Source organism: Passer montanus, unplaced genomic scaffold (genome assembly GCF_014805655.1).
Source record: "Passer montanus isolate IOZ18808 unplaced genomic scaffold, ASM1480565v1 scaffold29, whole genome shotgun sequence".
In the NCBI taxonomy this organism is placed as follows: domain Eukaryota; kingdom Metazoa; phylum Chordata; class Aves; order Passeriformes; family Passeridae; genus Passer; species Passer montanus.
The window spans coordinates 291,110-315,435 of NW_024367596.1; the positions used below are offsets into that span (position 1 = coordinate 291,110).

At 51.6% G+C, this 24,326-nt stretch overlaps 4 protein-coding genes across 6 annotated transcripts; 3 read left to right on the forward strand and 1 right to left on the reverse strand.

Moving 5' to 3' along the window:
• The first annotated feature begins 449 nt into the window (after positions 1 to 449).
• LOC120504408 (collagen alpha-1(I) chain-like) lies at positions 450 to 2,599 on the forward strand. The gene is made up of 2 exons (XM_039713879.1): positions 450 to 1,174; positions 1,875 to 2,599. The coding sequence occupies exons 1-2, from the start codon at positions 894 to 896 to the stop codon at positions 2,560 to 2,562; spliced, it is 969 nt and encodes a 322-aa protein (XP_039569813.1). The 5' UTR covers positions 450 to 893; the 3' UTR covers positions 2,563 to 2,599.
• On the reverse strand, positions 2,394 to 4,604 carry SERP1 (stress associated endoplasmic reticulum protein 1). The gene is made up of 3 exons (XM_039713880.1): positions 4,460 to 4,604; positions 4,301 to 4,376; positions 2,394 to 3,729 (listed from the first exon to the last, which is right to left on the reverse strand). The coding sequence occupies exons 1-3, from the start codon at positions 4,541 to 4,543 to the stop codon at positions 3,689 to 3,691; spliced, it is 201 nt and encodes a 66-aa protein (XP_039569814.1). The 5' UTR covers positions 4,544 to 4,604; the 3' UTR covers positions 2,394 to 3,688.
• A 2-nt stretch (positions 4,605 to 4,606) lies between these two features.
• EIF2A (eukaryotic translation initiation factor 2A) lies at positions 4,607 to 17,954 on the forward strand. 2 transcript variants are annotated; one of them, XM_039713876.1, is made up of 14 exons: positions 4,607 to 4,643; positions 6,114 to 6,183; positions 6,444 to 6,518; positions 7,114 to 7,232; positions 8,260 to 8,359; positions 8,730 to 8,812; positions 9,995 to 10,068; positions 10,218 to 10,362; positions 11,344 to 11,460; positions 13,633 to 14,204; positions 15,493 to 15,609; positions 16,443 to 16,571; positions 17,387 to 17,452; positions 17,528 to 17,954. In XM_039713876.1, the coding sequence occupies exons 1-14, from the start codon at positions 4,616 to 4,618 to the stop codon at positions 17,591 to 17,593; spliced, it is 1,761 nt and encodes a 586-aa protein (XP_039569810.1). In that variant the 5' UTR covers positions 4,607 to 4,615; the 3' UTR covers positions 17,594 to 17,954. The 2 variants fall into 2 exon arrangements, with proteins under 2 accessions (XP_039569810.1, XP_039569811.1); XM_039713877.1 differs by lacking the exon at positions 4,607 to 4,643 and adding an exon at positions 5,540 to 5,719.
• A 104-nt stretch (positions 17,955 to 18,058) lies between these two features.
• Positions 18,059 to 24,303, forward strand: SELENOT (selenoprotein T). 2 transcript variants are annotated; one of them, XM_039713567.1, is made up of 6 exons: positions 18,059 to 18,248; positions 19,354 to 19,464; positions 20,530 to 20,656; positions 21,903 to 21,990; positions 22,695 to 22,846; positions 23,506 to 24,303. In XM_039713567.1, the coding sequence occupies exons 1-5, from the start codon at positions 18,088 to 18,090 to the stop codon at positions 22,817 to 22,819; spliced, it is 612 nt and encodes a 203-aa protein (XP_039569501.1). In that variant the 5' UTR covers positions 18,059 to 18,087; the 3' UTR covers positions 22,820 to 22,846; positions 23,506 to 24,303. The 2 variants fall into 2 exon arrangements, with proteins under 2 accessions (XP_039569501.1, XP_039569502.1); XM_039713568.1 differs by having other exon boundaries at positions 18,078 to 18,248; positions 23,492 to 24,303.
• The last annotated feature ends 23 nt before the right edge of the window (positions 24,304 to 24,326 follow it).

Here is a 24,326-nt window from a genome sequence, read left to right on the forward strand (position 1 = left end):
CACAGATCAGAAAGCAAAGTATCCCAGTAGCTGTGTGTTTCCTCTGCAGTGCCATCAGTGGTTCCCTCCAGCTGTACGCTGAGGATGATGCTGGTAAAGTAAGAAAAAGGAACAAATTGGGGATTTCTGGGAACAAGAGTCCCTCAGGTGAGTAGTTGATTAAAACTTCTCGGAGGATACTCTGTACCTGTCAGTTCACTTTTGAGTGGAACAGCACAGAGACAACTTTCTGAAGCTGACTCAGGGCTCATTGTTTTTGTGCAGGGAGCAGAGGAGCAGCTCTGCTCCCCTCGGAACGCCTGTTCCCCTGTGTGTGAGCCGTGGGGCAGTGACAGGCACATCCTTCACACCGGGGAGCTGTGGAGGCGCTTTCTCCGAAAGCAAGAGGCACTTCGTAAATCTGAAAAAGGGGATGATACAAAGATTGAACTGATTCTCTTAGAAAGCCTTTGCTTTGCTCTGCTCCTGTCAGGTTTGCTCTGGGGCTTTGTGTTTAGTTTTTGCGTAGAGATAAGCTGTATTCGTCTCTGGACAGCATCTCGGCTGGGGAGTGCCCTGTGCACTGGCAGAAAGGGTCTGGGAGTGCCGCGGGCTCTTCTCCCGAGGCTGCCAGAGGAAAGGGAGCAGCAGCTCTCGCAATCAGAGCGCCGCGGTGTCAGGGTGTGCGGCGGCCGCTGGCAGAGCCCGGTGGCGAGCGGCTGGCGCTGCCCGCCCGGCTGGCGCTGCCCGGGCGCTGCTGTCACCCGTCCGTGCCCCGCCTGGCGCGGCCCCTGCCGCTGTCCCGGCACGCCGGGGGCTGCCGGGGGAGCCGCTCTCCACACCAGGTGCGGGTGCTCGAACGCGCCTTCGACATCGTGCCACTGCTCCATGTAGCTTTGGCATAAAGAGAAAGGATGCAGCTGCTGCGTTCACGGCAGCGTGTGCTGCAGCGCGGAGCGGGAGCGGGCTGCAGCCGCGGTCTCACGGAACCGTCCGAACGCGGTGCAGCTGGGCTGAGGTGGCCCCGAGTCAGGCCCGGCGTCTCAGACCGGCGGTGGCGGAAGATGCGGGGAAAAGCTACGGAAACAGTGGAGGATGCGGAGGAAATGCTTACTGAGGAGAGCTTCGAGGCCGCGGCCCTGGCTCAGAGGGGAGCGCGGGCAAGAGGCTGGCACAGCAGCGGAGCGGGGGTCAGGTGAGGTGAGCACGGAGCGGCACAGCCCCTTCCCCGGCCCTTCCCCCGCGGCCGGCCCGTGGCGCAGCGGGACCTGCGCGGGCCGCGGCGGCCGCGAGGCGGCGCTGTGAGCGGGGCGGGGCTGCCCGCACCGCCCCCGCCCGCTCCCGGTCCCGTTCTTGTTCCCATTCCTGTTCCCGTTCTCGTTCCCGCTCCCGGGTCGTCTCCGCAGCCCAGGATCCGCTCGGGCCCTCGCGCCGCCGCCCCGGCGCAGGGGCTGTTCCCGCTCCCGGCGCCGGTTCTTGGCGAACGCGGCCGCTGTGGCGGCCGGGCCCGCGGTGCCGCGTGTGCGCGGATGGGCGGCACACGGAGCCGGGGCCGTGCGCGGTTCCGCAGCGGCGAGCGGCCTGGCGGGGCTGCGGGCGCCTCTCGCCTTGGGAGCCAAACCGTGCGCGGTCCTGCAGCCAGCCTTGAGGAGGCTGCACAGGAGAAAAAAAAATAAAAATTGAGATACAAGTGTGTTGCAGGTGGCTAATGACGTCACCTGAGCAAGCTCAGCGCTGAGGAGCGAACCGTGCGCGGCTGTGCACGGGGGCACAGCAGAGCCGCACAACGTGCCGGCTGCCGGGGCCCGGAAAGGACAAGCTGCATCGCTCGGGGGGGAAATAAACCGGTGTTGCTCTCAAAGGTGTCGGAAAGAAACAAGTGTGGTGTTTTGCAGCTTCTGTTCCTGTGTGTGTGGAGCCAGAGCACGGCTGGGCCCAGAAGGCCCCTCCAGAGATGCCCCCACCCAGCCCAGCTGTGGCACCGCAGCTGCCCGTGTCCCCCCACTGCAGGGCGCCGCGCTGCCCCAAAGCACGGATTTACTGAACGCCAGAGAACCAGCTTGGGCAAACCACCCTGCCCGCTCCCACAGCCCGGGACTGCTGCACCAGGCAGGGCTGGCCAGACCCCCGGGGCCCCCCGCATTCCCGGGGAGCAGAGAGGCAGAGGGGAGGAAGGCTCCTGCTGAACCCTGTGGGGGATGGCCGGTCCCCAGAGGGAAGGGGAGCGGCAGCTGGGTGTGCCCAGAGCCCTGGCAGCCCAGCTCCGGCCCCGTGTCCCAGCCGGGCACGGGGTGCCCCATGGCACGGGGGCTCCTCTCAGGGAAAAGCCAATTAATCCCTGCCTGTGTGAATGGCCGAGGCTCAACAGCCAGCAGAGCCCTGCTTTGCCCACATCAGAGTGAACACAGCTTGCATTTGAAAAGAACTTTATTTAAAATCAGCGATGATACAGACTTCCCCCGCCACAGCACAGAGTGTCCCAGCACAAGGTCCCCATGCCCTGGGCAGCCCCGGCTCACACCAGGCCCAGGGATTCCATATGGAAATACAACATGTACAGAAGATCTGCTCCTTCACAGCTAACAGGCAATTCATTAACCTCAGCCCATTTAATTTTATTTCTAATGTAACCAGACTTAAAATTTGTCTTATAAGAAACCCAGAGAAAAGAAGTCTTCCTTTAGCAACTGCGTGCACCAGCAGAGCAATTCCCACCACCTTTGTCACTATGCAGACAGCAGAGCCAGGAGTCAGGGCCATCAGCAGGGAAATATGATCAATAGCAGCATTTTCCACGTGATCTCAAGTTACAGTCGTCTACAGAAGAAGGAACTGTGATCACCAGTAGGGAAGCAGTTAAGTACTGAATCCATTGTTAAAGGAAATCGAGTTGAAGGCAGGTTTTACCTTAAATAGGATTAAATATATATTGCAAGACACACCACACTCTGCAGGGGCTGCACATACAGAAGCAGAACTGCGGGCAGGGAGGCAGCGTGTCCCGCCCCGCACCCAATATTCCCACACAACATTGTCAAATTTAAAACTAATCACCACTTGTTGAAAGTTGTCCAAGAAGTATTTACAGCGCGGGCAGGGCCGGGAGGGGCTGGGGAGCCGCGGCTCTGGGCACGGCGCTGCCGCAGTCCAGGGAGCCCCACACGGCTGCTGCCGGGGCTGCCCGCCCGTGCCCGCTGCTCGCACGCCCTGCCCCGACACAGACAAGCGTTTTGCGGGGGTGACACGAAGCCAGGGCGGCGCGGGCACTGCCACATGCTGCAGCGGCCGCCCCGCGCCCAGGACGCACGGCGGGCTCAGGGCCCCGCGGGAACATGCTGCACAGTCGGGCTCCAGCCTCTACAGGGATCCTGGCCTCCAGCGTCACATGCAGCCATTTCCAGCTGTACAGCAGGGCGACACCGACCGGGGACGGTGCTTACAAGAGGTGCCAGTTCCTACGGACCTACGTCGCGTACAGCTCCACGTACTACAGAGAGCAGGCCGGATCTTCAGCCAATAAGTAGGTCCACGATTGTAGATCAACAACAGACTTTTATTGCTTTATACATGTGGTGCTGTTCAAGGCACTGTGGCACGGGCTAGAAAACTCGGAATGACTCGTGAAGGGACCTGGAATGCGACACGGCGGGCGCTCCTCGGCAGCTGCCGCGGCAGCCGGGGCCGGCGGGCCATGGCCCACGGCGGCCCCTCACATGCCCATCCGGATGCTCTGGATGATCTGGAAGATGGCTGCAAGAGAGCGAGAAGGGAGCGCTCGCCGGGCAGCGCCAGCAGCGAGCTCGGGGGAGCCGAGCGCCGCCGGAGCCCGGAGGGGCAGGGTGACAGTGCCCAGCCCGGAGGGGCAGGGTGACAGTGCCGAGGGATAGTGTGGGGGCACAAAGGGGCAGTGTGGGGGCACAGAGGGGCAGGGTGACAGCCTGGAGGGGCAGCGTGAGAGCCCCGAGGGACAGCGTGATGGTGCCGAGGGACAGTGTGGGAGCCCTGAGGGTCAGTGTGACAGTCCCGAGGGGCAGTGCCCGGCCCGGAGGGGCAATGTGGGGGCACGGAGGGGCAGGGTGAGAGCCCCCAGGGGCAGTGTGACGGTCCCGAGGGGCAGTGTGACGGTCCCGAGGGGCAGGGTGACAGTCCCGAGGGGCACGGTGACAGTCCCCAGGGGCAGGGTGACAGTCCCCAGGGGCAGGGTGACAGCCCCCAGGGGCAGGGTGACAGTCCCCAGGGGCACGGTGACAGCCCCCAGGGGCACTGCACTGTCCGGCCCGCAGCCGCCGCCGGGGCCGGGCGCCCGCGCGCGGCCGCTCACCTGATCCGCAGACCACGAAGATGAAGAGAGCCAACAGCCAGGGCCCGACCGACGCCTTCTCCTCCGGGGCCGTTCTCTGCGAGCACAGCACGGCCGTCAGCGCGGCGCGGCCCGGCCCCGCCACCCCCGCCCGCGCCCGCCCGGCCCGGCCCCGCGCACCGAGGTCTTGGCGACGTTGCCGCGCTGGGTGATGTTCTTGCTGTGCTTCTCGTTGGCCATGCGGATGCGCTGCTTGGCCACCATGTCCGCGCTCGGCCCGGTCCGGCCCGGCCGCCGGAACCGGAACCGGGAGCGCCGCTCCGCCCGCGCCCCAAGATGGCGCCGCCCACGCCGCTGCTCGCAGGTGCGCGGGGCCCGGGGCTGGTGCGCGGCAGATGGCTGCGGGGCTGGGGCGGGGCGGCCCGGGACCCTCCGGTGCCTGCCGGTGCTCCTCCGGTGCCCGCCGCGCGTCCCCTCCCCAGCGTGCGCTGCCGCGGCGTGGCCAAGTCCGGCCCCGGTCGTGGCGTTCCTGACGGTGCCCCGCCCGAGCAGCCGCCCCGCCGCCGGCCTGCCCCGCGTGGCCCCGCGCCGCGGATCCGTTCCGCGGCCGCGATGATTTACTGAGTTACTCGCGGGGGACCCGCGGCGCGTGGGCAGCTGCCGTGCCCCTGCCGTGTCCCTGTCCTGTCCCTGCCGTTCCCCTGCCGTGTCCCTGTCCTGTCCCCTGTCCTGTCCCTGTCCTGTCCCTGCCGTGTCCCTGTCCTGTCCCCTGTCCTGTCCCCTGTCCTGTCCCTGTGCTGTCCCCTGTGCTGTCCCCTGTGCTGTCCCCTGTCCTGTCGCTGCCGTGTCCCTGCCGTGTCCCTGTGCTCTGCGGGCTTTGTGCCGCAGCTCGGGAAGCTCTTCCTGACGGTGCCGCCCCCGCCGCTGGTCAGGGCTCGCTCGGCCCGGGGCCGGGGCGAGCAGCGGCACCCCGGAGGAGGCCTCGGCGGCGGCTCCGCCCGAGCAGCCGCCCCGCCGCCGGCCTGCCCCGCGTGGCCCCGCGCCGCGGATCCGTTCCGCAGCCGCGATGATTTACTGAGTTACTCGCGGGGGACCCGCGGCGCGTGGGCAGCTGCCGTGCCCCTGCCGTGTCCCTGTCCTGTCCCTGTCCTGTCCCTGCCGTGCCCCTGCCGTGTCCCTGTCCTGTCCCTGCCGTGCCCCTGTGCTGTCCCCTGTCCTGTCCCTGCCGTGCCCCTGCCGTGTCTCTGTCCTGTCCCTGCCGTGTCCCTGTGCTCTGCGGGCTTTGTGCCGCAGCTCGGGAAGCTCTTCTCAAGTTCCTTTCAGTGCCTCACTGTTTAAACTGCCCTAGCATAAGGGATGTGCGTGTTCCTTTTCTGCATTTGTGAGCTTTAAACCCGAGCCTGTTTCCCCTCGCTGGGGTGGGGGGCTGCAGTAGTTCAGGTGGGTTTTGGGCTGCCCGCTCCCCTCTGCTGTGAGTTTGGATCGTGGTGGGGGCAGAGCTGCAGGGCACGTTCCCGCAGGGTGTGCAGCTCGTGGGGCACCCTGAGGGTGAGTGACGGTTCCCTCAGGGCCTCTGGGGCTGTGGTGCGTGAGCCCTGCACAGCTGCAGTTAGGCATGAGAGGAGCTGTTCTCCTGTGGGGCTGTGGCTGCCCGCCCTGGGCTCAGTCCTGCAGGGCGATGGCAGCTCCGGGGGCACAGGGTTCCCCTTGTGCCTTGGGATTCCCTTGTAGCCACTGTGGGGAGCACTGGGCGTGCCTCAGGGTTCACGAGTGGGAAATCATCATCTGTGGCACTTTCCTGCATCTGAAATGCGCTGTTTGTTTCCTGTTGCAGTGAGAGGGTCCGAGGGGCTCTACATGGTGAACGGGCCCCCCAGCTTCACCGAGAGCGTGGCCTTCCAAAGGTACTGCTGGCACTGCCTCCAAGGAAACTGCCTTCCGGCAGCTGGGGTAGTCTGGGATTGAAAACTGTCAGTGTATGAGTGAGTTCAGAGCGCGGGTGGGTTGGAAGGCTGTGCCCTTGCCTGAGCTCCCCTGCCAGGTGACAGTCCCTGCTGACACAGGGCTCCTCAGGCACAGCAGGAAAGGTCTTGTCTTCGTTGTTGTTAAGAAAACCTTCATTGTGGTGCTACTGGGTACTCATGCACTTTTCTTATTTCTTTAGGGATTCTGGAAAAAATTGCAAAGCTGTTGCATTTAGCAAGGACGGCTCCCTCTTTGCCTGGTGCAATGGAGAGAAGTGGGTGCATTTTATTAATGTTTAGCTTGTATGAAATAAATGGAATCAGTTATGCCTCATTTACTCTTGTCTGTGTAAAGCTGATTGCTGTTAATGCAAGTGTTTGCATGTACACTTTAAATGGAGTTTTTCAGATGAAATATTTTGTGTTCTTGATGCACCCATGGTGCATCCATTCCCATGTAGTCTGGATGTGCTTTCTTTGGTTGTTTTTTTATTCCTGGCTCCTAGTACCTGGTTTCTGGGATTAATCTATTAGTAGAGTCCATAGAAAATAATGAGTCTATACACCTTGTGAATGTTACAAGGTTCCTTTTTTATAGATCAGGTGCATTATAGAGTTCACCCTCACATTTAGGGGTTATGTGTTGCAGACAAAAATAAGTGTTGTGTTTTGTCATGCTTGGGTGTCTGGTTTTAAAATGTGCTCTTGGAAAAATTTAGTAAAAACAACATGGGGGAGAAAGCTCTTCCAATTTTGTTACATTGGCCAAATCTGGAGCAGATCTAGAAGAGTCAAATACTTGAATATTTCTCTCAGTGTTGATTAACTATTGTAAGCATGTTTTATTGAAATAGCATCTTTTGGTTCCAGGGTCAATGTGGTTAATGTCACCAGAGCTGAGTTACTGCATTCCTTTGATCTCCCAAAGACAGTTTGCCTTGAATTCTCGCCAAAGAATAATGTTCTGGCAACGTGGCAGGCCTATGCAAGTGAGTGTTGTGCCAGCTGGGGAGGCTTTGTGCCAGCTGGGAGGCTTTGTGCAGCTCTTTAGCCACACTGTGGCCTCTGCAGTGCATTTACTGGCTAAATGAGCAGTAGACAAAGGTGCAGAAAGTTCTGTGGGCACTCGGGAGCGCAGTGGGGACGGGAGGGATGCTGTTGTCAGAGCAGCTGGTGCTGGCTGTGCTCAGCCACGCTCTGTCAGTGCTCACAGCTGCTCTGTCAGTCAGTCAGTGTTTCCTGAGCTTTGGTGAGTGCTGCAGTGTGTCCTGCAGGCAGCTTGTGTTCTTGGGTGGGCAAGGCAGATGCCGTGCTGTCCTGGAGTATTGTGTCCTGCCCGGGCCCATGACTGGAGTGTTCTCCCTGTCCAGAGCTTTATTCCCTCCTCTGCCTCCCTGGGGGGTTTCAGTTCCTGGTTCTGAGAGCTGCAGACAGTGTAAATGCTGCCTTGGGAGAGAAGAGCTGGGCAAGGCTGGGCCTTGGGAGCTGGCCAGGCTCTGGGGAGACTGGAACCAGGACAGGCTGTAGGATAAGAGAAGGCAGCACAAGCTGTGAGCTGTTCTGGGGCTGCTGTAAATCACTGACAGCAGCAGGCAGGCTGTGCTAGCCAGGGTAAGGAGGAGGGTACACGCAGCTGAAAAGCAGCAGAACCATTTTGCATGGCTTGCAGAGAGAGCTGTGACTGCGCTGGAATGGACAATCACCTCATTCCTGTGAGAGCAGAACACTGGAGTGGAGAACATGCCTCCATTGTTTGCTGTGAGCGGGGTTTTTGGTTTGGATTAAAAAGCTGTGCAGGTGTTGTTTGCAGCCTTGCAGTGGGGAGAAGCCCTGCAGCTCTGAGTGTGAGTTCTTTCTGCAGACAGACTGAGGTTGATAGGTACAGCAGTCAGCATTCATGGGTCTGGTCCCTCAGGGGCAGGAGTTGCATGCTTGCAAGAAGCTCATGCAGGACCATGAGTGGGATGTTGGGGTGAAGCAGATTTAAGCCTCAAATACCTCTGTGTTTTTTTGCAGCTGCTAAGGATGGCACAGCAGGGGTGCCCAACCTGCAGCTCCATGATCTGAAAACTGGAAAATGCTTGAAGTCTTTTGTGCAGAAAAAGATGCAGAACTGGTAAATAAGCCTTCCAGATGCTAATTGTTTACAAAGAAATGTGGTTTTCAAAACCTGATCCAGGTAGATGGAGCTCTTAGTGTGGTGTTGGCTTTCAAAGCAGTGCCTGCTGCTAACTGAAGGCCAGAGTCTGTGCCTGTGAGTGTCTGTGTGTAGTTCATTGTAAATTCACTCTCACTTTGCACCACAGAGGAAAGCTTAGCAAACAATAACTAAGTCCCCTTGTATATTTTTGCAATTCAGATGTCATTTTTCCACATTAAATGTATCATGTTTGAACTTACTGGGCTCACAATAGAGGGGAAAAACAGTCCTGGAGTGGTAATGATGAGCTTCATTTCATGTTTCTGACTTTTCCCTTAATGTGCAGGTGTCCTTGCTGGGCAGATGATGAAAGCATTTGTGCCAGAAATGTGAACAATGAAGTGCACTTCTTTGAAAACAACAACTTCAGTATGCTAGTATTTCTCTACATTTCATTCCTTCTATAAATGCTGCTTCTTTTGAGGGGTGGTTTTTGTTTTCAGGTTTTTCTTTTGTTTCTTCATTTGCTTGCCTTTTATTTTAAATCCCGCCTAAATTCTATTTCAGTTTAGAATTCAGAATCGTTATTCTTTAATGAAGTGAGTTTTCACTTTCTTATTTTCTTTTCACTGACTGACATGATATGAAATGATCCTCAATTTAACAGACCTGTTATTCATTTAACAAGATCCAGGAAATTGTTTTGTAGAAAACGTGATCTGCAATTACTTCCTTGGGTTGTGCATATTCTGTCAATAGACTGCTAAAAATGGCACATTAAAAATTGATGGCAAAAATGAAATAGTGAAGTCTGAAGATTTCTACCCTGGAGATTTACTGTTGGTCATAGAATATTTGGAGTCAATAGATGTTGAAAAAGGAAAGGGAAAGAAAAAAGCAGAAAGGTAAAAATTAATTAGAACAAAAATGTAAAGGAATGAAAGCAAACTGAGGGGAGAACAGCAGCATGTGGTTTTAGTTTTGCATTCTTTGTTTTGTTTTAATTATAAAGTTGATAGTTGAATTAGGGTTACGAGAGATTGTTTCCTGAGAATTAGCCCTGCTGATGTTAACCAGGCTGTGGGGAGCATGGAATGCCAGCCTGGGCAGGAGGTCTGCTGGCAGTGCACATTCCTGGCTGCGTGGAGCTGTGGGGTGGTGCTGCTCCCATCAGTTGTTTGGGAAGGGGCAGTGCTGAGCTGAGCAGGCCTGTTGGGAGGAGTTATCCCATGGAGCTGTGAGGGGAGAGCCCTGCCTCTGTGTGGCACCTGAATGTGACTGAAGCCAGCACAGATAAGGTGAAGAATATCTGCTTCAAACACAGGCTGCCTTCACCTTGGGTTCAGAGGCTTCCTTTGCTTTTTGAACTTCCAAATACTAAGTGCTGGCTTTCAGGCACTGATTCAAGGCTTGATTCAAGTTGGTTTTGTAGGTGAAATGCTGTGGTGAAATGGGAAAACAATGGTTGTTTGCCTAGAAAAAGAGATCCTTTGTGATTGTCTTTACTGGTCTGTGTTACCAGGGTACAGCCCCATAGAAGGATGTGGTTAGGGCATCCAGGTAATGTGGTTTGTCATTAACATCAGACATCTGTGGCCTTTTCCTTGGCAGATACCATTGCAAACAAGCTGCATTTGCAGAAGGTCAGTGATTTCGTGTTGTCCCCAGGAGCACAGCCAACCAAGGTACTTCTGATCCAGCTTCCAATCTTTTTTTTGGTTTTCTTAAAAAAAAAAACCCACGCACTGTGATTTTAGTACAATGTAACTATTTCAGTAACTCTGCCCTGTGCTAGCAAGGCTTTAACCTGCAGTGAAACCTCTGGCTGTTTCAGGTTGCTGTTTATGTCCCAGGCAGCAAAGGTGCCCCGTCCTTTGTCAGGCTCTACCAGTACCCCAACTTCGGGGGTCCACAGTCAGCACTGGCCAACAAAAGCTTCTTTAAAGCTGACAAGGTGACAATGCTATGGAACAAAAAAGGTATGGCAGCTCTGTACTTTTATATTGTGCTCATTTTGGATTGACTTACTTTGTTTACTGTGTGGGGTTTGTGTTTAATTTGCATAAGTTGATAAATCCTGAGGGCAGCCATTAATGCTTTGCTGAGGTGCATTTCTGCACACACTGGAGTGCTCAGCACTTACCCTGTGACTTTCATCATTTTTTGTTTCGTACTTGAAAATATTCTATACATGCTGGTAAATTTTTCAGTTGAATGACAAATTCCTATATAATTTTGCATTCTGTGTCAATAATATAATTGGATTGTAAACATAACAATAGTTCATGTGACAATATGATCTTAATCTGTAGAATTATCTGTATGCATACATATGATAACCGGGGTGAGCTGAGAGGCCTCTGTCCTTTGCTGTTGTTAGCAGTGAGCTGTTTTAGAATGATTTGTACAAGTCATTTTACTTCAACCCCCATAGTTTGGAATATAAGGAAGGTGTTTCACACATACAGAACCCATACTTGGGTACTGTGAGACACAGCAAAGACTGTTGTCTGAAGACATTTTGGGGTGCATGTGCCATGGGGAGGGGCAGGTTGGGCCTTGCCCTGATGAGACAGGGCCCTGCTCTGCACCCCCCACAGCTTTGGATAGCAGATGTGCATACAGAAGCTGTTGAAGAAATGTTTCAGTCAAGGATGGATCAGGATGTTTGGTTTCTGCCATAGTTTAATATTTTTTTATAGCTACAAAGGATGTTCACTTGCTTGTGATCTAACAGTAAATGAATAGACTGAGTTGATGTTTTCCACCTGAGAAAGGAAGGTATTCAGTGCTTTTGTGTTAGCATTTAGGAAAAACACAGTTCAAAAGAGAGCAATACCAGCCCTACCGCACAAGCAAGCAGCAGAGCTCCCAGCGGAGCTGACTGCTCTGTCAGGTGTTGTGTGCAGTGGCTGCTGTGCTTCTCAGGGCTGTGCTGCACTGACTGTGTGTGTTCACAGCCACGGCCGTGCTGGTGGTTGCCAGCACCGAGGTGGACAAGAGCGGGGCCTCGTACTACGGCGAGCAGACACTGCACTACCTGGCAGCCAGCGGGGAGAGCGCCGTGGTGCAGCTGCGTGAGTACCTCCTGTGCTGCCCTGCAGCTCCTCCTGCCCCTGCAGCCCCCGCAGCCCCTGCAGCCCCCCGGGCTTCTCAGTCTCCTGAACTGACCTTGGCAACAAAATCCTCTACACAAAACGTCCTTCACCTTTTTTTTTGGTTTTGTTCTTTAGCTCTGCAGGAGGATGTTGCTTTTTGCTGGGTTGGTGTGGGTTTTTTTTTCAATAGCTGAATTTTCTTACCTTTGATAGATTTGCCATCTTAATGTCAGTGGCAGAGAGCAAACGCTTCCAGTTAATACTTGCTGATAGTTTGATTGGAAAGGTGTCCAGGTGCACAGGGAGGGAACTGTACTCTCTGAGAAAACACCTGGACAATGGAGCCAGGTTGGTGTCTGAGAATCCATAATGGGCAGGAATGTGTGTCACCAAACAGAATAGTCCTGCCTGCACTTTAACACATGCAGGGTACTGCCCTCAGGCAGCCAGGGCAGAGTGAGAGCAATGTTTTGAAGTCTGATGGAAAATAGAACTCCTTTATTTTGTATTGTAATATTGAAAGTGTTTTAAAACATAAAAATGACATATTGGGGAGCAGCAGATGAATGTGCTTAATTGTCTAGCTTGAATTGGAAGTCCATGCCTTAACTTCCCCTGTGGGGGTCTTTTCTCCTTCTCTCAAGCTCCTGCTATTGTGTGCAAACATCTGGCCAGTTTGGGATTGTAGAGGCTGGTTTGTTGGGAGTGCTTGGGAGCACTGGGGATGGGGTGACGTGGACTGCCTTTGCTGGAGCTACTGTGAATGTGACTTCCATAACAACGCTGACTGGGAACATTTCCAGTTTGCCTTCTGCTGCAAAACTTGTGCAAGAGTGCTGTGCCCCATTTGCCCTTGATGGTAACTCCACTGGGGAAGGAGAATTTGGGTTATGACTCAGTATATAGAATCTCTCTGGGAGCAGTTTCCCAGCTTAAGACACTACTTGTTTAACTACATACTTACTAAGATGTTCTTTATTTCTACTACATCTGTATTTAACAGGAAGTCTTTTCATTTAATTTAGCTATTTCCTTTTCAAGGAAAAGCCCAAACTGATAAAAGCAAGTGCTGGGCTTGGACTGAGAGGTGCCTCATTCCCTGAGAAGTTGGATCTTTTTTGAAGCTTTTTTCCACTCTGGCATTTGCACAGGGCTTTTGAATTTCAACTAAGATGTGGTGCTGCTGCAGGCTCTGGCAGAGCTCTGAAGGCTGCATGGAGCTGCCCTCATCTCTCCAGCTGCTGATATCACCAAATGTCATTTTGTGTCACCTCTGTAGCTGAGCTGCACTGGGTTAATGTCACTGAAAAGGTTTTGAAGGGGAACACACAGTGTGATTATACATCCTTGTTTCTAAAGATAATGAGACTTCAGAGTGACAACAGGCATGAACCATTTAACTCAGTTTGAACATTTTGGGTCATCTCTGGATTTAAGGATTCTGTATTGCACTTGGCATTTATCTGAGCTATGGGTAAATATACCCAGATGATGAAAAGTTATAATGGCCTGTGATTTGTTTTTACCTCTGGGTATTTTACCTGAGTTTTCATCACTAATTCATTATTCTTCAGTATCTCCTAATGTTCCACCCCCCAGAATAACTTCTAACAGTGCCAAATTTTGATCATTACATGTAAAGCCATTTTTGTGTGCTCACTCACATTAAAATCTGACTTACATTGTGCATGGGCATGCTCCAAAGGTAACTCAGGTCACTACTGCTTACCTCTACAAAGCTGAACTACACAATATTTCTTAGATTAAAAGAAGAGAAACTATTATCCAGCTGGTATAAAACTCCTGTTTTTGCAGGTTTCCAGTGGGACAATTTGAGAAGGTCCTGAGGTCATACTTGAGGAAAAAAAAAAGGAATTTTTTTACATGTCAAGCTATGCTTACTGTTAAAGTGTTGGTGCTGGCCCTACAGAGGTAATTTGGAATGACTGCAGTTATTGTTGCAAGCTGTAACTAAAGTTATCAGAAGATACAAGGTTGTTTTTCCCTCTGTTGTTAGCAGATTAATTTTCACTGTCAATAATTAGAATGCAGCATTTTAGCAAAGCATGAAGAGTCACTGTGGATTTTATTTTGGCTTGCTCTGAAAAAACGCAGTCTCCCAACAGCTGCATGTTTTTCCTTTTCCTTTAGCCAAAAATGGCCCTATTTACGATGTTGCCTGGAGCCCCAATTCTGTCGAGTTCTGTGCTGTGTATGGTTTCATGCCTGCCAAAGCCACGGTTTTTAACCTGAAATGTGACCCCGTGTTTGATTTTGGCACCGGGCCTCGCAATGCTGCCTACTATAGCCCCCACGGACACATCCTGGTGCTGGCAGGGTTTGGAAACCTCAGGGGACAGATGGAAGTGTGGGACGTTAAGAACTACAAGCTGATTTCCAAGCCGGTGGCCTCGGATTCCACGTACTTCTCCTGGTGTCCCGACGGGGAGCACATCGTGACGGCCACGTGCGCTCCGCGGCTGCGCGTCGGCAACGGCTACAAGATCTGGCACTACACGGGCTCCGTGCTGCACGCCCACGAGGTCCCGGCTGACCAGGAGATGTGGCAGGTGTTCTGGCAGCCCTTCCTGGACGGCGTGTTCCCCGAGAGGGCGGTGAGGTACCAGGCAGTTCCCAGCGAGCTGCCCCGGGCCGAGCCCAGGCCAGCGCAGGCGTACAGACCGCCCGCCCTGAGGAACAGGCCCGTGACAAGCTCCAAGCTGGTGAGTGGCAGTGTCCTGAGGGACCTGCCCCTTGTCTCCTGTCTCTTTGGAGCTTGGCCTCCCTCACCTGTGTGCGTGGTTTTGAGGAGAGTAACCAGGTTGACAGCACTGTGGGGGTTTGGAGGGGCTTTGGTGACCTTCTTTGGCAGTTTGCTCACAGTTTGCAAGAACGTATGCTAGAAAGCTCTCATCCCAAATACCATCCTTTCACAAAGCATTTGCAAATTTTTGTTATACTCTTTGCAACATGTTCTGAAATACTAAACTCCAAGCATGGCTTGTGGTGAAATTGAGTTAGGACAAAAGCCTCTGATCTGGGTGACTTGACTTGCCAGTTCTGAACCCAGCCAGCCTGGGGCTTGAGTGGTCTCCCAACAGCCATTTTTTCTTTTTTTCTTTTTTCTTTTTTTTTCTTTTTTTTTTTTTCTTTTTCTTGGGTTTTTTTTTGGGGGGGTGTTAAATAAAGTAAATGTACTTATTGCAAAAAGAGATTGGATCATTAGCAAGTCAGCTGCAGCTTAAACACATGTCAGTACGGTGATCTGCTTGTACAATTAGTTTCTTTCTGCAAGTTTCCAAAGTAGGCTGAGTAGCAACTAATTCCATATAATAGCTGCACCCTTGGTGTTTGGGTCCCAGAGAGCTTTGATTTTGAGCCTGGTGCTTTTGCAGGAGACTCAGCCTGCAAGCAGTCTGTTAGCCATGCTGAGGGCTGCTCTCACAAACCATCCCTGAGCAGGGGGAGGAGGGAAAAGATACAGTCAGTGAAATAATTCTGCTTACTTATATGGGCAAAAGGTCTTGTCACATGCATTAAAAGAATACAGTGCCACAGTTGATAGTTATCTTAAAAACACCAAAGAGCCCCCTTTCTGCCCCCACTGCCTCCAAGAGCTCCCCATCTCCCATCCAAGGGAGCCTTCCTCTCTGGTCATCAGGAGTTTGAATTAAAAGCTGTCAGCAACAGCAAAATGCCAGGCTTCGGTCATTTTGTGCTAGGTTATTCCTCTTGGATTTTATTTCCTTACATAATGATTTTGTTTTCTTACTGGAAATCTGTGAAATCATTAGGGCACACAGGGTAGTCCCATGCAAACTCGAGTGGATGAGTTTGAAATCCTTTTCACACTTCTTTGGCTGTTCCAAGGAGTGCATACCTTTTCCCCCACTTCCTTTCTTTCTTTTTTCTTTCTGGTTCATCTTTGCATGTGATGTTGTCTTAGGCAGATTTTAGGATTTCTGTGCCAACATGGAATATGGGGTTTTAACCATTTTGCATATCCTGCAGCATGAGGATGAGCCACCCCAGAACATGAAACCCCAGCTGGGAGGCAGTGATAAGCCAATGTCTAAAATAGCTCTCAAAAATCAGAGGAAACACGAAGCAAAGAAAGCTGCTAAACAGGTACTGCAAAAATAGTTGTTACAAGGATCTAATTAATTAATTAATTAATTAGCTTCCCCAAAGGACAGCGGTCAGTCTCAGAGCAGTGGCTGGTGCAGCAGTGTGGGAAGGGCAGCAGAGTTTAACCAGAGAATAGCAGCTACAGAAGGGTGATTCCAAAGGAACAGCTTGGCTGAGTGGCTGCAAATGTTAGCTAAAATCAGTGTGCAGACAAGGAGATTCTGACAAGGAGATTGCACAGAATGTGTTTGGGTTTTATGTGGGAGGGAAGAGCAGGGGGGTGCTTGTGTTCCCTGCAGGACAAGGCTGGGGTGTGCTTTTAGGGCAGACCAGAGGCAGCCTGTCTGTCACTGCTGGACTTACTGTTCATTGACTGGGTAGATAAAAGTCAGCTTTTGGTATTAGCCTTCCAATTTCTACAAATCTCTGAAGCAATGGTTTCTTTCAATGCTATTTTAAAAATTTTCTAGCACTGGTTTTGAGCCCTTTTTTGCTTCAGAGACAATGACCCAGTCTGTTTTGTAAAATATTTGTGTATGTGTTTGTCATATCACCCTTAAACTGATGCTTCCCTGTGCTGTGTGTGGTTGGGATCTTGAGGAAGTAGAGATTAAGCAAGAAGCAGCATGTGAGCTGTTCCAGATAAGCCTTTGTCCATGGAAGGCAGGTCAGTAGATAATGCAGTACCTCAGAGCAAGTCATGCCCGGATTTTGGAATACACCAGCAAGCTGGGGAAAGAAGGAATTTTAAATGGATCCTCTAAAGTGATTGAAGACATTTTTCACTCTCTTTGTAATCAGAGGTATTTTCTGGATTGTGTTTGTGTCTGCAGGAGGCCAAAGCTGATGCACACCAAGTCCCTGCCCAGGTCAAAACCCCACAGAATGCCCTGCAGAGCCCTGTGCCAGCCATGACCACGGGAGATCCTGAAGTGGACAAGAAGATAAAGAACTTGAAAAAGGTGTGAGGAGATTCTTAGGTTTCTAACAGAGTATTCCTCCAAGGGCTGGTCTGCCAGAGCTAGTGTGAGTCTGAGTTCAGGAGGATGCCCCAGATTTGTACCCGCCTCCCTTTGCCCTGCAGCAGTGGAGGCATCGTGTGCCAGGGCTCCTGAAGGTGCATCAGGGGTGGCAGTACAGGCAGGGGCCTTTCAAACTGACCTCAGGCTCTGGCAGGATGCTGTGGAGGTGCAGCCAGTCCCAGCTGAGGGTCGGGGCGTGCTGGCAGGTGCTGGTGCTCAGACAGGAGCTCGGTGCCTTCTGTGGCTGTTGGGACCTGCACCTGGCAAGGGAGCCGTGCCCCGTGCTTTGCCTTGTGGTGCGAGTGCACAGCTTACTGCCAGTCTGGAGAATTCTTGCATTAAATAATTCCAGAATAGAAATTGTTACGTTCTGGCTAGAGAATCTTTCCCATTTCTCTTGGCTGCCTGCTGCTGCTTGTAGTCTCTGGATTAACTTTCCAGGCTTTTTGAGGAAACTGTGTTGAAGAGGGATGGTGGTGGAGTAATTTCCAATTTTGGATCTAGCCCTTCAGTGAGACAATGCCTGGTGTTTGTTTCTGAGATGAAGTACTGCTATTCCTAGGTTCTGTTCTTGAAAGAAATGTCTGTTATGGGTGGGAAATTCTGGGTGAAGCATCTGGAGATGCATAAGGTATTGTGCCTTCCATAGACACCTGCCTCCAGACACATCAGCAACTTCTAAGACTTTTTTTCTGTTCTTGCTTCACCAATAAATTTTGTTTGATTGGTTGTTTTTGGTTGGTTTTTTTTTTCAGAAACTAAAGGCAATTGAGCAGCTGAAAGAACAGGCAGCTGCTGGCAAACAGCTGGAGAAGAATCAGGTACAATTGAGATCTGTACAATTTATTCCAGGTTCATTTTATAATAAATTACATCTGTGACATTTTCTGCTCTAGGTGGAGAAGATACAGAAAGAAGCTGCCCTCCTTAAGGAACTGGAAGACCTAGAACTGGGTGTTTAAATCTTCCTCGAGCTCCAATGTGGTGCTAACACAAAGTTCATGCAAAATGTAGTTTGTTAAACATTTCAGCAAATGACCAAGGGTTCGAAAGTCCACAGATTTGCTACTCATTTGCCTTTAAAGAAGAGTTTTCCTAAAGATTTGTGCCCATGAAGCCGTAAGCAAGTGATGAGCATCAGCCAATTCTGCTGCTGATCCAGCGAGAAATGCGCTCCTTTTGTGACAACACACTGCCTAAACCGGATTGTTTTTCCTTATGTGGGTGGGAGAAGGGAAGGCCTGTGACAGCTGTATGATATTTAAGCGGAGGCGGTCTTTATGCGAGGGGGCTGTAGATAAGAATAAAGAGCGTTTGACAGCAGCGGGCTGTGCGAGCGAGTGCGACCGCCAGGGGGCGCGCCGGGGGCGCGCCGCGCCAATCAGCGCGCGCGTGGGCGTGGTCATCGTGAGGGGACTGAGGGAGAAGGGCGTGGCCAGCGTGAGGGCGGCCCAAGATGGCGGCGCGGCCGTGGCCGCTGCTGCTGCTGCTGCTGCTGGCGGGGCTGGCGGCGGCACCGGGCGGCGGCGGCGCCGCGGCGGCCGAGCAGGGCGGGCTGCCGGCGAAGAAGCTGCGCATGGCCTACGCCACCGGGCCGCTGCTCAAGTTTCAGATCTGGTGAGGGGCGCCCGCCAAGATGGCGGCGGCCAAAATGGCGGCGTCCGACGGGCCGTCGCCTCTCCCTCCCTCGTTCGGTTTTTTCCCTTCTTTTCCCTCAGTGCTGCGGCGGCCTCTCGTTCTTGTGCGTGGAGGGGCCTCCCCCGGGGCCGGGGCCGCCCTGCCCCAGGCAACCTGTCGGGGCGCCCGGCCTTGTTGGAGCGTGGGAGGCGGCGGCGGGCCGCGGGCGGCGGCTCTTCAGTGGGTCGCGCTCTAAGGCCACCCGCCATAAAATCGCGCTTTTCGGGCCCTTTAATGCCGTGTATGGCGTTGTGCTGGTGCGGGTCTAACGTTTGGGAGGAGCCGATGTCTTCGCAATGGCTGTAATTTTGTGTTTTGGTGCAGTGCCCGAATTGCAGTCGGTGCGCTCGGGCACCTTTGCACCATTCCGGCGGTGTTGCGGTGGTGTCAGCAGCTCCCAGCAGGGGTGAGGTGGCCCCGGCGCGCGGAGCCTGTTGGCGGGGAGAAAAGAGCTCAGCAGGCCCGGGGCACTCGTCACTACGGTTCTCGGCCCTCGGGGCGGCCGGAGCAGAGCCTGGGCGAGCCCTGCGGGTCCCTCAGGGGAAAGTGCTGGGATCGGGGTCTTTGGCGCTTTACCGCAGTTGTATAGAGGCAGACGACAGCCCGGGAATATTTAACTCCTGCAGTTCCCATGCCGTGCTGACATAGAGGTGGCTGGGAGAGCCACTGCCTGTCTGGACAGTCCCAGAAAGGGATTCAGACGGCTCTGCGTGAAGATATCTTTTCTTTCTTTTTTTTTTTTTTTGGCACAGAGCAAGGGATTTCTTATATCGATTTTATAAATTAATCATAACTTAACAGATTTTTGCAGGGAAAGCAAGTGATTTGATGCTTAGTGGGTATTTCCAGAACTCTGTGTCTGTGCTGGGATGTGGAGCAAATCATGTCACACCCAGGGCTTGCCTGTTGGGATTTGTGATGTGTAATTGCACTGCAGATTGGGTTTTCTGTGTGCCATAAAAAATGTGAGTTCTATTTTAACGCGGCGGGCTTATGAAGAGGGTGAGTGCAGCCCTGGGCTGTGGTGACAGTGCTGTCTGTTCAGTGTCTCCTGAGGCTACAGGCGGGGGTTTGAGGAGTACATGCGGGTGATCAGCCAGCGGTACCCAGACATCCGAATCGAAGGGGAGAACTACCTTCCTCAACCTATCTATAGGTGAGCCTCTCACTTCATGCCGTGTGCTCTGTCTGCTTACAGTGGTAAACACGTGCATTTACACTGAAATAATGCTGAAAATGTAAACTTGAGGGGATTTTCTATTGCAGATGCATACAAGGACGCTTGTATGATTTTCTTGCCTTCCAGGTAGCTGCCTTAATTTTCCATACAGGTATCACTATATGGATATCTGTATGATGAAGCCTGTCATATTTAACCTCCAATAAATTACATAACTTTTTTTTGAAACAGCAAATTTTCCTAGCTCTTCTTCATGCTGTATCTGGACATTAATTCAATTTGTTGCTCAGGCTTATGCACTTAGTGATAAATCCCTGTAATGGGTTAAGGACTCAGAGGAAGAGAAAGTTCAATGTTAACATCTGAATCAGGGAGAGCTCACCTCAGGCTGGGAGCTGCTGGAGTGGCCTTTGCTGCAGCTGTGGGGGGAAGGCCCAAAGAAATTCAGAAGAAGGCAAAACAGTGTTACTGCTGTTGCTTAAAGCAGCGTGCCCACGCTGGGGAGTGATGCCATAGTTACTGGGTGGCTCCTGAACACTCGTTGGCCCGGTTCCTGGCAGGGTTGTGCTGGTGGGAGGCTGCGGGGCGCAGTGCCTCGGTGTGGGCTGGCTGTGGGGAGCTGTACATCACTGGGAAATGCTCCGCAGGAAGTGGTGCCTCTCAGTCAGACAAGTCTGTAATATGGAGCACCTTTAGAAACTGAATCTCTTACCCAGTTCAGGCATCTGTAAGTTAAAAGCCAAGTCCTGTTTGAAGTCTGCTGAGGAGCAAAAGACTCTATGGTTTACAGGAAGGTGTCATTCTGGGGTGCTGTGCAAAAGCAGGGCCTTATTGGGGATGTTATGTGTGTTGCTTTTTTTGTTGTTGGTTTGATTTGGTTTGGGGTTTTTTTGCAGTGAGATAAATCTTGGAAAGTTTTCTACTTCCCCTGAAACATTTGATTGTATGCTGTCAAAGTTCTCCTAGTGATGTGAATTGCAGTTGTGTATGGTGAAGTAGGAACTGAACCTTTCAGTCACTGGTGTGTGTTGTCTCCAACAGGCACATAGCATCCTTTCTGTCTGTCTTCAAACTAGTATTAATTGGCTTAATCATCGTTGGCAAGGACCCGTTTGCTTTCTTTGGCATGCAAGCTCCAAGCATCTGGCAGTGGGGCCAGGAAAACAAGGTAAAGAACATACTTCTTTTAGTCTGAAAAAGCAGTTCCAGAGTTACTTCATGAGGGTGCTCTGTGAGTCCCTCAGTTCTGACTGATTTACCTTTCATACTCTGCAGCCTTATGGTAGAATAATTCTTACCAGTTGTGCTTTATGCTTTTGACAAACCCGGGTGTGCTTCTGTGACCTCTTTCCAAGCTGCTGCTACTGCAGAGGGACAGCTGAAGTTAATGTGCTGACAAAGATGATTAAAGAGTTCTTATTTTTTAGGGCTCAAGAAGAGCATTTCAAGCCAGTATTGTTGATGTTAAAATTACAGTTTCCCTTCTCTTGTCTCATAACGGTTTTGCAGTTGATGCTTCCATCAGACTCCTGATAGATTAGGCAGCAATTAGAAGAGTGTTAGAAAAATGAAGTTGAAATGTTGTGGGTGTTTTTGGAGAGCAGACTGGCATGACATTGTGGGAGAATATCCCCATGAGTCAGTAGTGATGATGCCAGTGGATTCAGGGTGTTGTACTCTGATTTAGAGTAACCTTGTTCCAGATTTATTCCACTAAACTAAAGTAATGTACAGACCTTCATGCTGAGCTGCACAGTGCCCTGGGTCTTTCACTGGCCAGTTTGCATGCCCAGAAGCTGTAATATTTCCAGATGAATTAAATGGGCCAACTCCATGCCTGGCTGGGCTGGCTGCGGTGCGTGGCTGCTGTGCCAGGTTCTGTGGTGTTGCAGTGACTTGTGTGAGTGTGTGTGTGAACAGGAAATTAGAGAGGTGCTGGCGGTGAGGGAGGAGCTGCACTGCTGAAGATGCTATCCTTTCCTCCTTAGTCACCCATGTGCAGAGAGAATTCCAGGTGTAGAGCTGGGAGGTGTGCAGGAGGGTCAGGGTTCTGTGCACGTGACTTGCCTTGCTCTGCTGTTTGTGGCTGGGCCCTTGGCTCTGTGATCTGGAGATTGCTGTGACAGTGACAGGCTGTCTGGAACAGTTGAGTTCCCATGTCACGCTGCCAGCCCCCTGCAGCTGGCTGTGCTGGGTCCAGAGGTGTGCGGAGGGCTGCCAGTTGGGTGGGGTTGGAGCTGCTTTGGTGCTCTTCTGGGGAAGGCAAGGTGCACAGTCTGTGTCAGAGGAGGAAGGGGAGGTGTCCGGAGATGGGAACATTCCTTGAGCAATCACAGAGGGAGTTCAGAGGCACCTGTGAACAGCAGGTGTGCCTGACATGCCCGAGGTCTGTGTGGATCTTTGTTCCCTTCCAGGTGTACGCCTGCATGATGGTCTTCTTCCTGAGCAACATGATTGAAAACCAGTGTATGTCCACTGGGGCTTTTGAAATCACTTTGAATGGTGAGCTGAGACTTTGTTTGAGGGGTGTCACATATACACATCTGAGAGCTGGGTGGTGGGGACAATGAGGGATGGCATCAGGAAATTTATGTCCAAATGTGATATGTGGAAATTACCATCCATTTGGATCTTTAGATGTTGCCTATCAGAATAAATGATGAAAATCATAGAAGTCTTATAAAGCAGTTTATACAGATGTCAGATATTCTAGAACAGCTCTGTAAAAACTTACTCAGAGGGATATTTGGTGCCTTGGAATAACTCTGTTATATTCTTTCTCTGTGTGTGATGTGCATTAAATAAGAAGCCACCAGCTAGAGTCATGTACTCTCCAGTTACGTGCTTTCCCTGTCTGTTCTGCAGCACGCTTTAGCTTTGGAATCCTAAAGAATCCATTTCTGTTACCGGATTATCAGTACTGATTTTTCAGGTAGAGAGCAATGTCAGTGGATATTTTGCACCTCTCCATCAATATGATACACTTCTAAATGGAAGCATTAGACACTCTGCTCTCCTAGTTGGGCTGGGGTTCAGCATAGCCAGAGGTTGGAAGCATTGTTGATTCAGATATTTTCCTCAACATAGATCAGTACCAACTCAGACAGTTTCCTGGAGCTTCTCAATTCCATGTTTCCACCAACTCTGCCTGTTTTCTGATGCTCCCAGTGTAACAGTGCTTCTCTCCCGTGTGTGTTCTGCACTAGATGTCCCAGTGTGGTCTAAGCTGGAGTCTGGCCACCTCCCTTCCATGCAGCAGCTTGTACAGATCCTTGACAATGAGATGAAGCTGAACGTGCACATGGAGTCAATGCCCCATCATCGATCATAGCCCCATCGATCAGCCCTGAAACTTCTCGTAAGTCTCCTCCAGTCACCAGTGTGTTTGCCCAGGTAAGATGGGCACACTGGAGACTGCATTTTAGGATTGTGTGTTTGTTCAGTTAGATGCTTTTCTGGAGAACAGCTCCCATGATGTTAAACTGCCACATGTGGTGTCACAGAGGCTGTTTGGGTGGGAGGTTTTGGGATGTGGCTCATTCTGCCTGTCTCAGAGCAGGAAGCTGGCATTCCGTGAGGCAGGAGAATGTGTGTTACAGCAGGCTAATGTCAATGAAGTGTGTGGTGCAGAGATCAGAAACGCTGCTTTCGTGCATTAGAATAGCCTCTGTCCAGGGCCTTAAGGTCTCCCTGGCTTTTAACCCACTTGAATTCCAGAGCCTTGGGGAACAGGATGATGTCTGCTCCTTGCTTAATCCTTGAGAGCAGAACACTGTCATGCTCTGCTGTACTGCCCTGCTCCCCTGCAAAAGCCCCACGGCTTTTGGTAGCATGGAGTTCACATCCTGTAGGTATTTTGTGACAAACCACTCTCACGTCCCCGTGTCACCCGTGGCTTAGCATAGCTTACGAGTCCCCATCTTGGGCAGGCTCGCTGCAGGGGTGCAGCAGGCTCGCTGCAGGGGTGCTGCTGTGGTGCAGGGTGCTGCTGACTGTAACCCAGCTGTCTCTCCACAGGCATTGGGTGGTGGTTCCCGGGCCACGTGGTGCAGACCCATGAAGGCCTGCACTGAAGACAGCTGCTGTTGGTGCAGGCTGGATGCCTCTCCTGCAGCCACGTTGTGCCTCCTGGACAAACACTCAATGAGCCCTGTTTCAGTGCTGGCCGGTCCACACTGCACAGCCACGAGTGCAATAATACTGTATAGTTTTTTTAAGACTTCATTCGACCAGTTCATAGATCAGCAATGCAGGCATTACTAATGGTAACTTATTTTATATTCATGTTTCACACTATGGCAGATTGAGTTGATACCTAATTTTTTCCTTGAAAAAAGAGAAGTTTGTTTAATCTGTTGTATTTTATATGAATTTATGTTCTTTTTGTAGTTTAAAATGAAGTTATAGGAGTGTCTGATATTGTCCTAAACTGTTGAGTAATTGATAGTTGTCTATCAAATCTCTTTAATGTGGTTAAAACAGGTTTGTATATTTTTCAAAATCTATGGCAGAGTCGAACAGTGCATTATATACTGAATTATATAAGCAAAATTATATGCAGAATTGTTACATCACTTGGTGACTTCAGTGAAAATTAAGATCAGCTGCTCTTTAATCATGTGGACCAGCTCCAGCAGTTCTTCCTTGGCCATTTGAGAGATGAGCTGGGCCTTCCTGCTGTCCTGAATAGAACCCAAGAACATTAATTGAAATAAAGAGTTCCCATTTCCTGTGTGAAGTACCTTGTTTGTCACCAATGGACATTCTTGGAACTGCAATTGAAAAACTGCATAAAAAAACAGCTTTCCAAAGTTACTGACCTTGTATTTGTCATGTGT

What these genes read in the sequence shown, in the direction of transcription:
- LOC120504408 (XM_039713879.1), top strand. Translation starts at nt 894, where the DNA reads ATGCAGCTGCTGCGTTCACGGCAGCGTGTGCTGCAGCGCGGAGCGGGA. An exon ending in AGCAGCGGAGCGGGGGTCAG is followed by an intron (nt 1,175 to 1,874) that starts GTGAGGTGAGCA and finishes GGTGTTTTGCAG; the next exon opens with CTTCTGTTCCTGTGTGTGTG.
- SERP1 (XM_039713880.1), bottom strand. Translation starts at nt 4,543, where the DNA reads ATGGTGGCCAAGCAGCGCATCCGCATGGCCAACGAGAAGCACAGCAAG. An exon ending in GCAACGTCGCCAAGACCTCG is followed by an intron (nt 4,377 to 4,459) that starts GTGCGCGGGGCC and finishes CTGTGCTCGCAG; the next exon opens with AGAACGGCCCCGGAGGAGAA. An exon ending in CTTCGTGGTCTGCGGATCAG is followed by an intron (nt 3,730 to 4,300) that starts GTGAGCGGCCGC and finishes GCTCTCTTGCAG; the next exon opens with CCATCTTCCAGATCATCCAG.
- EIF2A (XM_039713876.1), top strand. Translation starts at nt 4,616, where the DNA reads ATGGCGCCGCCCACGCCGCTGCTCGCAG. An exon ending in CTTTGAAAACAACAACTTCA is followed by an intron (nt 8,813 to 9,994) that starts GTATGCTAGTAT and finishes TTTCCTTGGCAG; the next exon opens with ATACCATTGCAAACAAGCTG. An exon ending in AGATAAAGAACTTGAAAAAG is followed by an intron (nt 16,572 to 17,386) that starts GTGTGAGGAGAT and finishes TTTTTTTTTCAG; the next exon opens with AAACTAAAGGCAATTGAGCA.